General features: G+C 39.3%; 1 protein-coding gene across 1 annotated transcript in view; it reads left to right on the forward strand.

Moving 5' to 3' along the window:
• Nucleotides 1-4,624: 4,624 nt before the first annotated feature.
• Nucleotides 4,625-13,853, forward strand: part of Dnah7 (dynein axonemal heavy chain 7) — a 206,357-nt gene continuing 197,128 nt past the window's right edge. Inside the window, exons 1-3 of the mRNA XM_048344207.1 lie at nt 4,625-4,744; nt 10,657-10,719; nt 13,272-13,334. Of these exons, the coding sequence (XP_048200164.1) occupies nt 4,730-4,744; nt 10,657-10,719; nt 13,272-13,334 (141 nt within the window). The 5' untranslated portion in view covers nt 4,625-4,729. The remainder of the gene's footprint in view (nt 4,745-10,656; nt 10,720-13,271; nt 13,335-13,853) is intronic.

The raw sequence follows: 13,853 nt of genomic DNA on the forward strand, positions 1-13,853 counted from the left end.
TTCAGCCACCTGAGAACCGGGGAACATGACGAAGTATGGTATACCCATGTCCTCAAAGTCCACAGGCATTTAGAGTCTCAAAGTTTTGCTTTGACATTTTGGCTTACAATAATCATATTACCAGAATTCACAGAAAAGAAGAGCTGATGTTTTCCTAAATAAAAATCAGCTGATGGATTTTTTTTACTTCACATTGCTCAAGAGAAAAATGGCTTAAAGTGTCACCTGAAAATGTATCATTACCATAGAAATATAAAATAGCTTGTTAATAAAACATGGCTTAACAAAGAAGTCAGATTAGTTTCCAAATATTTATGTCATTTGCTCTATTTTTTTTTTAGTTTAAATTTTATTGTAAAGGTGAAGTACAGAGGGATTAGAGTTAAGTAAGTCAGGTGATGAGTACATTTCTTTTTCAATAGTGTTAACCCCTCCCTCATTTTCTCCCATTTTCCCCCTCCCTGCTTGTCTTAATACATGGTATTTCTTGTAGAATGTCTGATGATTCCGTGTTGATTAGTTCTGTAGATTCCCCCCACCCCCACCTCATTTTTCTCTTCCTGATTTGCAGGGGCCATATCTCCCTCTAGTGTTCAAAGAAATCAGTGCAGCCATCTGAGTTTTCATCAATCTGGTTGTGATTAGTAGAAGGTCAATGTGGTAACAGAGCAACAGAGTTACTTGTTTTTATGGGAATTTGTCCATACATAGCTCAATATTTTCACAAACAAACACCACATGCATGAATTGTCAACCACTTTGTAGAGTTCGTGTATACCTAAGTTATTTTAGTAACTCTTAACTCTGAACTTGTATAACTTTCTGTTAAAGGGTTGAACATTATGTACAGTAATTTCATAATCTCAGATAAAGTCATAATTTCAAGTCTTGTCCTTGAGTTACTATTCTTTCTTTTTCCCCTTCTTGGTTGAAGGGCTTGAACTCAAGACCTAGACACTGTCCCTGAGCTCTTTTTTGCTTAAGGCTAGTGTTCTACTCTGGCTCTCTGGTGATTAATTAGATATGAGTCTCATAGACTTTCCAACACAAGCTATCTTTGAACTGTGATCCTCAGATCTCAGCCTTCTTAGTATCTAGGATCATAGGCATGATGCACCAGTGCCCAACTTGAGTTACTTTGCTCCCTAACCCCCCCCCCCCTTTTATCTCTCCCTTCCTCTTACCACTCACTTGATGACTTCTATGACTATTTCTGAGCATCTTTGAGTGACTAGATAATAGCCATTCAGGATTTAATTCTTTGTTTTCTTTATTAGAAAAGAGCTTGAGTCTGGCTGTGCCTGTATTTCCTGTGTCTAGATAGTGCCTAAAAGAGTCCTCAAGAATTAAGAGTTGACTGGGCAAGATGAGCGAGACAGGATGGAATATAAGTTTACAAAGAAAAGTCCAATTCTGGACTTAATTTCTGAACTTAATTTTCTCACCTTCATCTCATACCCTATAAGAATATAAAGCTGACACCCAGCTTCACAAGGAAGCTAACTAATGTCAGCTTCCTTCCACACGTGCTACAGTTTCAAAAGTAGGTTAAAAAAAACAACAAAGAATTCAGCAGATGCTTAAACTTATTCAATGTAATTTAAAGGAAAAAATGTTTTAAAAAGTTTTACAAAAGACTCTTTTTACTATCAATACAAATTTGGCAATAAAATCTTTACACAAACAATTGGCTCGTGCCTAATAAAATCATTTTAGCAACAAAAGAGCAAGAAAAACCCAGCACACAAACTAAGAGAAAGCACAAGACCAGAAATGCAACTGAACTAATGCTCAGTGCCCTAAAATATCAACTAGCCACTGCAGTTACTATTTCCAGAGTCTATCTCTTAAAATGGACTCCCATGTTTTCAAAGTAGTAAATCAACATTAGTATACAGATAGCTCTTCCCAAATTAAGCAGGATATATCTAAGGGAATCTTTCAATCAGACAAGTAATAGGAGTGATAATTGGAGGTCTCCAGTGGCCCAACACATCTAGTGTACAAGACATTTGGAGAAATGTTCGTTGGAATTGTCAGAAGTTTGACCTGGTGTTAATCTGGACAGTGGGAACAAGGGATTAATTTGCTTAATTCTGTCATGTCAGTACATAGTCAATTAGTCACATTACTGATTATTATGAGAATTACTGTGGGAACCCAGTCTCGGGAGCCACATTCCCTTTGCTGGACAGAGATCAAAATAACTGGAAAATACTAAAGAGGTGTCTTTGCCAATTTTCATAAAAATTGTTTTCTTTCTATACTTCTGGCGAGATGCCGTTCCAAAGACAAATTTAGAAACAGGATTGTTTCTCAACTCAAATGAGAAGTTGACCCCAGTGCAGAAGCTATATACGGAGGCCTGGCAGAGGCAATGTAGAAAGTCAAAACAGCCTATTGTTTACGTTACTTCCATTACAGCTTTTGAGATTGGGGTGAATGGATAGGGAGATAGCACAGGATTGAAGAACTGTTATAGACAGGAAACAGTGAGAGGTGAATGGCTGATTTCTGGGACTCATCTCTGTCTTGTGCTGTTGCTGTGAATTTGTCTATACCACTTCCTGGCCTGCTCATATGAACTGTGACCCTCAGGAAGTAATCACTTGACGTTGGACATCTAAACACCTGAGAACTACTGGGAGTAGTTCTGGCTGTGGGTGGGCAGCCATATTGCCATCACCACCACCTATCAGCAAAACTCTTATCATCTTTATACACATTAGGCAATCTTTCATTTTCTCCCTTGGGGTTTCCTTTTTGCCCCCAGTTCCTCAACCCACCCTTCTGCTTTCTGTCTTTATAAATTTGACTAGTTCAAGTAAATTCTACATGTGAATTCATACAATATTTGTCTTTTTGTGACTGGCTAATTTCCGTTAGCACTGTGTTTTCAAGGTTCATGAATGTTGAGTATGTCGTAGAATTTCTTCCTTTTGAAGACTGAATATTCCTCCTACTACATGTATTCACTACATTTTGTTTACCCAACCATTCATCAGTACACACTTCCATTTTGCTATTACAAATATCACTGCTATAAATATGAATGTACACATATTTGTGTCCCAGCTTTCAATGATTTGAAGATTTTAGGTCATGCAATTCTATTTCAGTTTTATGCCCCCCCCACCCCCACCACCACAGTGTCCCAGTTATGTTCTTTTTCAAGATTATTTTGGCTTTGGCTATGAGGGATCTCTTGAGATTCTATAGGAATTTCATGATAGAGCCTTCCCATCCTGAGCCTTCCCTGTCCTCTCCTCCCCTTTCTGTCTCCTTCCTTTTCCTCCCTCTATCTCCCTCTCTCTCCCCCTCATTTCAGTCTCCCTTCTAACTCTCCTAGTTTCTCTCTCTCTCTCTTTCTTGAGACAAGGTCTCACTATGTAGCTGAATCTTGCCTCAAACTTGGGGTCCTCCTGTCTCTGCCTCCCCAGGGCTATTTCCTTTTCTCCCCTGGACTCTTCTTTTTGCCAGTAGGATTGAGCCACGATGATGCTTGCCATTTCTTAACATAAAACGTTTCAGCTAGGGGATGTATGCCTGTACTCCCAGCACTCTGAGCTTTGCCACGTCCAGTCTAGATGATACTCTGAAACCCTGTCTCAAAAATAAAGCAGAAGCAAAGAATAAAGCAGGATGAAATCAAGCAACACCAAGTTGCCCTATGAGCCTTAACTCCTTATCATGACTTATAAGGATTTTAAGAATGACAGGCTTATCCTTTTAATTTGCTCACGAGACTATCTAACCTCTCTGTACCCAAATGTATTCTCCAATCTTTTAGAACTATTTGCAGTACTGGGACATTCTTTTCATGGCCCTATCTCTTCCTTCAGACCTAAGCTTCTACTTCCTTTCTAGATTTCCATGAGAAATCAGCGATTGCTTTGTGTTCTCCCTGAGGACTCACTCACAACACTTACTTTATAAATGCTTGGCTCCCCGCCCCGACCCCCAACCCCATGCTGAAAGGGACTGTCTCCCTCCCTCTGTGCCTGGCTCTTTGCACAACACCCTTCATGTAGTAAACTGTCCCTGAACATGGATTCGCTTGCATTTTTTGGTGCTTCATTTTCCAGTATTCTTCCAAGGGATATTTTCTAGTGTGGGTGTGGGTAGGGGATGGGAGTTTGACAGCAGGAGGGTAACGAACAAAGGTGTTTACTGGTTCCAGTCTATCATGCTTATTCTCATTATTCCACTCACTCCTGTTAGCAGTGCAATTTGCAATCACTGCATTCCACTCGTCACAGGTAAACCTGCGTCAGGCGTTGAGGCCCGGGTAGGAGGGATGCATCCAACGCGGTTGGAAGGTGCAGAAGGCCTCACTGAGGAGCTGCTTCAGGGATCAGAGCATTCACACCTCATATAGCAAACGCCCCGGATTCTCCGGGGTTCCAGACGCTCTGGACCATCCATTCACACCACCCTAGTGCCAGTGCCGCGCGGGACAGCGCCCCCTGCCGGATGCGCGACCAGGCTCCGCCCAGGTCCCAGCAAGAGATGACCGGAAGTGGAACCTGCGCCCGGCCAGTTGCTTAGCAACCAATGCTACTGGGACGCTAGACCGCCCAGGAGCCTAGGGAGCAGGCAGCGAGCAGGCAGAGCGGAGACTGCCCACACCGCACACCAGAGGGCACATTTGTGGTCCCCGGGGTCCGAGAGGACCGACGAGGAAGAGGAGCCAAGAGCCGCCCGGGGTGGCCAGTGAGTTCTCGCAGCCATGAACAACGGGAAGGTGAGAGGCGGCTCCTCGCCAGGCTTGCGGCGGTCCCCACGCAGACCCCGCGTTGTCCAAAGTGTCTGAAAGGCCCCCACCCTGCAGATTCTCCGCTACCCCAGCTGTGACCCCGGGGCGCACAGCTACCTTCACCCCCTTTCCCAGCCTGAGTATTGAGCGCTTTGCCTGTTGCTTCGTCAACCGCTCGCCTCTGCCGTCGCCATAGCAACCGAACATAACAGTCCAGCCCCACAGCGCCCCCAGCGAGCGGATGTGGGAGTGCAGGTGGAGAGGAGGCTGGGCCCAGAGTTGGAGCAGGCTTGGGTTCTTGGCTGGCTTGTGGGACTTGGGACAAATCCCCTATAGAAGAGGAAAATCAGAACACTTATTTTCTAAGCTTGAAAAGTTCTAATACACCACAGTTATAACATATTATACAAAAGAGGGTTTGGTTTGCAGGGAATACCACTTAAGAAAATATGCCTGCGGTGTATAATAAAGGCTACATTTTACAATGGTTACTTTTGGAGAAAATGACTTTCCTTATAACTATAGTTCAAATAAAAGCAGCAAAATCTTTTAAAGGTCAGCACAGAATGGGAAGGAAGATGTATGAGCTTTTTTTTTTCTGACTCACTAAGGAAAGAACTTGAGCTCTTTACACGGGTGAAAGAGGAAAGAACCCATTGAGCAATCTGGATCAAACACAGTTTTGTTTTTTAATGTCAAATTTTCCTTATCTTCTTTGTTTTGATACTAGACTCTAATTCTATCTTTTCCATTGCTCCAGTGCAGGGCTACTTGGCTTGTTTCTGGGCCTAAGATGAGGACATAGTGGAGTAGAACTGTTCACCTTATGCAGCCAGAAAGGAAAAGAAAGGAAGAGGAGAGGAGAGGAGAGGAGAGAGGAGACAGAGAAGGAGGGAGGCAGGGAAGGAGGGAGGAAGGCCAGGAGAGAAGCTGGAGACAAGATATCCCTTCCAAGTTGTGCCCACACCTTCTTCCCCCTGGGCCCTATCTTCTGGTAGCCACTCATCTATGAACTCATCAACAGGTTACCCTGTTAGCCCTCTTCTGATCCAGTCCCCCTCAATAGCACCACCAGCTAAGAACCAAGATTTAAGAGTTTTGGGGGGACATTTTCTACACAAACTATAGCAACTATCTATTGGATTGTAGATTATTATCAGAAAATGTCAGGACTTTTATCCACTCATCAATCAGATAAATGTTCAAGAAAATGTAACTCCAGCATTTATCAAATTTCATAAAAACTGAATGCTAAGAAATGGACACTTGTGGACATATACCAAAGTATTATTAGTTACTAGTAGTAAAAACAGTCATCACAAAAAGAATGTTGATGCAAATAACTTGTAAAAACAAACCCTGAGAAACTGACTACTAGTATCACTCCTAATTTTTTCTAAAGTTGTAATCAGAATATTAATTTAAAAGGTATGTGAACATCATCATCACTATATATTAAGTAGTCTCTTTGATAGATAATCCCAAATTGGTCCTTGGCCTGATGTTGAACTTTATCCTACATTGTCAAAATTTGAAATATACCTTTTCTACATCTTTCCATGGTAGTCAATAGCTATTGTTTCACAGTTTTCTTAACTCTTCTACTCCTAAGAAGCAACCATTAAGTATTGTTTCTTTTGCTGGGAATATGGCCTAGTGGCAAGAGTGCTTGCCTTGTATACATGAAGCCCTGGGTTTGATTCCTCAGCACCACATATATAGAAAATGGCCAGAAGTGGTGCTGTGGATCAAGTGGCAGAGTGTTAGCCTTGAGCAAAAAGAAGCCAGGGACAGCACTCAGGTCCTGAGTCCAAGGCCCAGGACTGGCAATAAATAAATATATAAATAAGTTTTGTTTCTTTTCTGTGAAACTGATGCAGGGAATTGAAACCTATCAAACCCCTCCCCGCCCCCAAAATATTGTGTTTTATTGGAGAGCCATCAGGATCTTAAACAATGGGCATTAGTTCACCTGAGATTTTACTTTCTACACACTATTTTAAGCAGCAGATGGCCCTCTCCCACTGTTTTGGTTGGTTTGTAATTTTAAAACTTACCTTGCTATTTTGTTTTATGCTAATTTAAAGTACATTTTTCCTTCTGGAATGATGGAAATTTTTATATATTAATCTAAATCCAATAGAATGGATTAAACTTTTGGAAATGCCATTTTAGTGTGACATTTACTTACATATTCCTTCAGTTTGAGAAATCGAGCAGGTGGTAAAATTGTATTTACTGAGGAGGTTTTAACATATTCGTCTCATTAGTGGAAGGTTGAGAGTGACACGGCATTTTGCAGAAATAGCAGTCTAGCTTTTTTCTCTGAGGTATTTAAAAGAAGTAGAAGTCTTTTGCAGTTTCTCATTTCATTCTCAAAGTTAAAACTTGTGACATTTGAGTTTTAGTTGAAGAACTTTCAGAGGTTTAAAGGTATACATACTCAAAACCTTCCACAAAATTCTTTGCAAATTAACCATGGATTGTGGCAGAAAAGAGGAATAAAACCTGTAACGTTCTCATTCCTATAATGCACTTTTCCTATTTCATTATATGTTTTCAATGCCATTGCTTTAAAAAGAGGTTAAAAAAAAAAAGACTGGAAAAAGTGGGCTACAGACTGACGGCACAGTGATAACTTTATTGACTATAGCTCACACTTAGGTTTCAGTCTACCTGATTAAAAGTTTGTTTTTGAGACAGCATCTCAATATGTGTCTCAGGTAGGCTTTGAACTTGAGATTCTCCTGTCTCGTCTCCCAAGTGCTGGGAGTACAGGTATGTGTGATCACACCAGCAACCTTATTCATTTTTGAGAGGTTATCAATCAACTATGCATGCTAAATCACAGTGGTTCACACTTGAGTTACATTGTTTATATTGACTCTTCCAATGGATGAAAATCAATAATGTAACCTCAATGCAAAGCCAGCTGATTTGGGATCAGATGTTTCAGTTTTCATTGTGGAATGTGAAATTATAATAGGATTCCTACAGAAAACAGTGAGCATGCTAAGTATTTAATTAAAGAGAATAACAAAAGCGATCACTTAAAGAGAGGAGGACTCGGAACAGCAAGCGGTCTTGTGGGAAGACCTGAATGTCAGAAAAATTCAACCACTGCCAGAACCAAGGAGAACAGGAGTTCAGGCCGGACACTCCAGTCTACTGAGATGCCTCTTGTTGTCATCAGAATCTAGTGTGGAGGGCCCAGACAATGCCCATGCATAGAATTCAGCCTTACTGCCACAGAGCATGAAGAAAAAGGTAGACATCAGCTCAGGGACAAATACAGTATAACCATCACATAAACTATTACAAGTGCATGCAAATGTCATGGAAATTATTCTAAGTAGATACAATTCCTTGTTTTAAGTGGTTGTGTTAAAAATCTTAAGCTGTTAAGCCCTTGTATATATTTTTTTCTATTCAAAAGTTTATCTCTAACAAAGGAAATCTATCACCTTTATGAAGAATTATAAAAATCTCTTGAAGTATACACTCCAAGTATCAACAAAGCAATATATTGTTAATCAGGTAATGGAAGAATTACTACCACAATGATGCCAATTTCTTTCAAATTATGCTAGAAAGTTAGTGTGTTTCTATTGAAGCTCTCAAAGGTTTCATACAACGTGTATGCTAAAATTCACACTTAAGATCATATTTAATAATAACTAGTTGAAGGGAAGTCCTTATAAACCTCAAGAACTGTTGTAAATTATAGTGATTTAGACAACGTGATGCAATTTGTATAGATAAACAAACCAAAGAAATTAAAATGACAAAAGGTTTGCATACACAAATCTGTATGTGTTATACCTACCTAAGAAGTGTTTATACTAAAACACTCAGCAAAGGTTATTTACAAAGACTTGTTTTGTAGTAGGAAACAGCATTTTATCATCAAATGTAGGTGTAAGGAGAAGTGCCCACCAAAGAACTCAGGAGAACCATTCTCACCCAAAGTTTGATTGGTAACTCATTGGAGATGTGGTGCTTGCTCAGCCTGCCAGTAACAGAAGCATTGGGAGGTGTAGCAGACCAAGGCTGAAGGAGGACTCCACCTGATGAGATGTGGAAACTCCATGTGATTCTCCCATCCTCTGTCGTGTTCTATGAAACTTGTGGAAAGCCAAGGAAATATCAGTACAGCCTGCTGGAGGGAGTATCTGCCACAAGTTCAGCCATGCAACCCAGGTGAAGAAGGTTCCCTCAGGCTTCTGGGCAGCCATACTGTGGGAGCAATTGGAAAAAGCACTAGAACCCTGAAGAACCCTCTGTGTCTTTAAGCATGTTTTATAATAGTGTGTCAGTGGACAAAATAGAAATTTGTTTCCTGTCAAATATCCCCAAAGAGGTCGTTTAACAGGTGCTAAGTAAGTGATTTTTCCAAAAAAACAAAAACAAAAACAAAAAAAAAACAACCACTGACTCCACACTTGGGCCTGCAGATATCCACAGGGCATGTAAAAGCAAGATAAAAAGCTTGTCCTTTCTGCCTCTATTGTATTTTTGTTGTTCTCTGCACTGTTCTTTCTGCAGCCACCCGGAAGCCACCTGGAATCGTGCATGTGCAAGTCTGATCAATAACACCTCAGGACCAGAGCTAGAAACTGCCCTGGGAACAATACTGCCTTTATGCTGGTGATCAGAAGAACATCGTGAGAGGAAGGTCAATGTCCACCTCTGACTCCAGCACCACACCTGTGGTCAGGACTGTTGAATAGTTATGCATATCTCTCACTCCTTGTCCCAATTCTTCCCATGTTTAAACCTGAAGCTCATGTCTGCACCACAAAGATAAACTGAAAGGCTCTGCACTCCACCACCATTCATCTTTCTATTGGCCTATTAGGCCAGTGGCCAGACCTGACATGTGGAGCCCCTGGGGTTAGACCTCTGGGCTAGAACTCAGGCTCAAACAGATTGCATATTTGGAGGGGATTGGTAGTATGACCCATATTCCTGCTTACAGTTCAAAGTACTGTTATTGCTCTCAACACTGCTTTCTGCCTGGGATTATTCACTGTTGCCAGGGTGGCAGCAGTGCTTTTGTCTTAAGGGCACTACAGTTTTTACCTGTGGTAACCTGAAGATGCCTTCACTGGAATCCATTCGCCTTAGGATGTGGACCCCTCTGGGAAGACATGAATTCTTAATCATAGGGAAGGGGGTGGGGACGAGGAAGCTCTGGACACTACTTAAATTCCAGGAAGTCCTCAGGAGAAAACAGCACTCCTTTTCTTCTTCCTTTTTGTTGGTCCTGGGGTAGAACTACTTTTTCAATAAATTGTCTTGGCACTCTTATCAAGAATCGATTGATCATGAATTATGAGTTTAGTACTGAACTGCCAGTTCATTGTGTCTGTTTGTCCTCATGCTAATATCATGTGCTCCTTATTTCTATGGTTTTATAGTAACTTATGAAAAATGGAAATATTAACTTTATTGTTCTTCAATACTGTTTAGCGGTTCTGGGTTCTATTCAATTTCTTTTTCTTGAGAATTGTATGATCACTTTGTTAATGTCTCCCCAAGTTATAGTAAGAGTTGGATTAAATCTGTCTATTTTCTTGTGGGAAGGGGCTGCATTACATTATACTGATGGATGTAGTATAAATAAACTTGTTTCTTGATTTCAGTTTTGATGTTTTTATTGCTTGTGTCTATGTCTAGAAATAAATTTTATCTATTGATCTTATGTCCTGCAATCTTGCTGTGTTCATTAGCTCTAATAATGTCTTCTTAGTGGGTTATAGATTTTTCTGTATGTAAGATAATATCTATATGGATTATATATGCTGTACTTTATAGTAAACATTGTGTAATTTGGCTTAATGGACAATTCTGGCACTAGCAGGTTAAACAGGTTTGTTTTATTATATTTTTTTACACAGGATAAGGCACCCAGCAAAGAAAAATCCAAGGTGCCAGTAAGATTCCAGACACCGTTGTCGACGGTAATTTATGAATATATTATTATGCTTACCTGCTTTTCTAATAATGTTGTTTATTAATTTTGAGGTTAAAGAATTTCTACTATCAAGTTCTTGTTTTATCTGATTTTATTCCAATGAAGGGATTCTACTAAGCACATATCTTAGGAAAAATGACTATAATTTTTTTGTGTGTGTATGTTTGTGTGTTGATTGTGGGACTTGAACACAGGGCCTGGGCACTGTCCCTGAGCTCTTTTGCTCAAGGCTAGTACTCTACCACTTTGAACGCCAGGGCCACTTCCAGTTTTCTTGTAATTAATTGGAGATAAGAATCTCCAGGGGACTTTTCTGCCTGGGCTGGCTTCCAACTGAGATCCTCAGATCTCGGCCTCCTAGGATTATGAGCATGAGTCATCAGCGCCGGGCTCTATCTTAACTAAAATCACTGTGTCTATAATGTCCTAACACATACTCAAATCTGAGGATTCTGAATAAAATAATTACCGAGATTAGCACTAAGAACTAGAGTTGGAACTTTGTCCTTCATGACTCTGTAACCTTAAGACTGTCCCTTGCCTCTCTAAGCTTCAGTCTTGGAACCTGAAAATGAGAGGATTTGATGGTCTCTGAGGAGGCGGCTGTTGTATTGAATGACTATGCCACGAAGATATCATAGGATTTGCTATCCTTTTTCACAGTTTGGCAGTGTTTCATCATCTTGTGGAAGAGGTGGTTAATAGGCATTCCAGTTGATAAAGTGATGGACAAATAAACAAACTGTTTAGTGATTATACTGTCTAATGCTATTGTGTTAAACTCTTATGAGTCTTTGGAGTTGTGTTGAATGTGGAGTTTCTATGTAAATATTATTTTAAAAACTCAGAATAAACTCTATAATGGAATGTTTCACATACAGAGATAATTCCTATTAATTTGAACTAAAAGTTCTTTCAGCTTAAAAAAATAAATGAAAACTTAAGTGAACAATCTTGAACTTGTTCCAAGTATATCTTTTACTTATGAGTCTATTTGTTTTGTTAATAATATTATTATTAATCATACATTTAGAACTCTATTGTAACATTTTTTAGTTCTATGGTTTTCTACTTCACAGTTTCTAGTTCATAAGACAAAAAGTGAAATGAAACAGACACTTCATGTTTAAAACCTAACAAACATTAGCTAGGTGCTGGTGGCTTCTGCCTGTAATGCTAGCTACTCAGGACTCTGAGATGTGAGGATCAGGGTTTGAAGTCAGCTTGTATGGGAAAGTCCATGAAATTCTTATCTGCAATTAAGCACTAAAAGCCAGAAATGGACCTGTGGCTCAAAAAGGTAGAGTTCTAGCCTTGAGTCAAAAAGCTCAGGGATCAGCCCTGAGTTCAAACCAAGGGACTGGCACAAAAAATTAAAAAGACATTTAACAAATTTTGCAATTGCAAATTTTGCATGATCCATGTCACTCCTTTCAATATTCTCACCCATCCTTATTAATCTACACCTTTCCTTACTTTTCTTAATTTTTTAAGAATATGTATTGAGTTTTTGCCATTTAACATTGCAGTTTATGTAAACAGTGCATCTTGATCTGTGTCATCCCTTCAAAATCTTCATTCACATACTGCATACTAAATATTTACGGTTGAAATGAATAATCTTTTCAAGCCAGAAAGGCTTACAGTTGTATAAAATCCTTTTTTTTGTTGGCTGATTTAGACCTTGCACTGTTCATATTGAACTATAACATTATTTGCCTTATTTTTCTTCTGTATTATTTTGAGTTTCATATCTTTTAAGAGAAATCATTTTTAAGGTTTTTTGGTATTTCTTTTTTAAACATTTTTATTGTCAAACTGATGTACAGAGAGGTTACAGTTTCATACGTTAGGTTTTTAAGTGTCATTTAAACAATGGTCTGTTCCAGGTATGTTGTTGTTTTGGTTCTTGTTTTGTTTTTTTTTTAGATAATAAAAATTTGAAAAAAATAAATAAAATTTTCCACCTGAGGGAAGGAAAAAAAAAAAAGAACCTGCAATTCAGACCACCAATTTGGAAAATGTTGCTTGGTGGTTTTCAATTTATACATTAGATTGATTTTTGGAAATAAGATCCAAAATTTTCTATGGCAAAAACATATGATTTCAGACAATTTTAGTTTGGTTTACTTTTTTAAGTCTTCATCCTAAAGCTTTTGTGTCATTAATACTTCTTTTTCTTTTCTCCAGTGTATTTTTCTTTTTTTTGTGAAGTAGTCATTTATTTCAAACAAATTTCACAAAACCTTTCTTGCTAAAACATGGATAGTTTTGAAAACTGACAGTCTATCAGTAAACAAAAAGTATGATGAGGAAGCAAGAATTTGTTATCAATATTATACCCACTTCTCTTCAGTTATGAGAGAACCTGTCTCAAAAACAAGTGAGGAAGCAAACAGGCAAACACACACAAATAGCATACACTTTATTTTATGGTAAGCATGGTAAAATTGAGTCAGGTGAACCAGTTTTTGGTTTTGTTTTGTTTTTTTGCTGTAAAAGAGTTAACAGCCCTCCTCCCCTGTATTTTTCATGCAGGATAAACCAGCCAGCAAAGACAAGTCCAAGGCACCAGCCGGGATTCTGCCACAGTTGTCCGTGGTAATTTACCCACACACCCTCTGCATATGTTTGCCATTGCTGATATGCTGATCCGTCCTTGCACTTGAAAATGCATAGCTGAATTTCTGGATTTGAATTTTGTGTCGCAATTTCATTTTTTGCTGATGAAGAAATTCTATGAGATATATGTCCAGGAAAACATGATCATACGCACAGCTATCTTAGTAATGTCACTGCACTTATCATTTCCTCATATGTACAGAATAATTGGGGATTCGCAATAAAAGAACTGCTAAGATAAACTAGCAGAAGGAATAGCAGTGTTGATTCAGGAATGGAGAGCTGGGGTTAAGATGGTTCTTATAGCTCTGTGACCTTTGGGCAGTCATTTAACCTCTCTGAGCTTCAGTTTCTGGGCTTAAAAATGAGAAGACTTGATGGCCTATAAGGAGAGGGCTCTTGCAGTGCTGAAAGGCTTTCCTAGACCTTGATGTCCTTTCACATGACTTGACAAAAATTATTGACCTGTGAAAGAGGCAGTGAAAAGGCACTTTCAGT

The sequence above is a fragment of the Perognathus longimembris genome, chromosome 4 (genome assembly GCF_023159225.1).
Source record: "Perognathus longimembris pacificus isolate PPM17 chromosome 4, ASM2315922v1, whole genome shotgun sequence".
Classification (NCBI taxonomy): domain Eukaryota; kingdom Metazoa; phylum Chordata; class Mammalia; order Rodentia; family Heteromyidae; genus Perognathus; species Perognathus longimembris.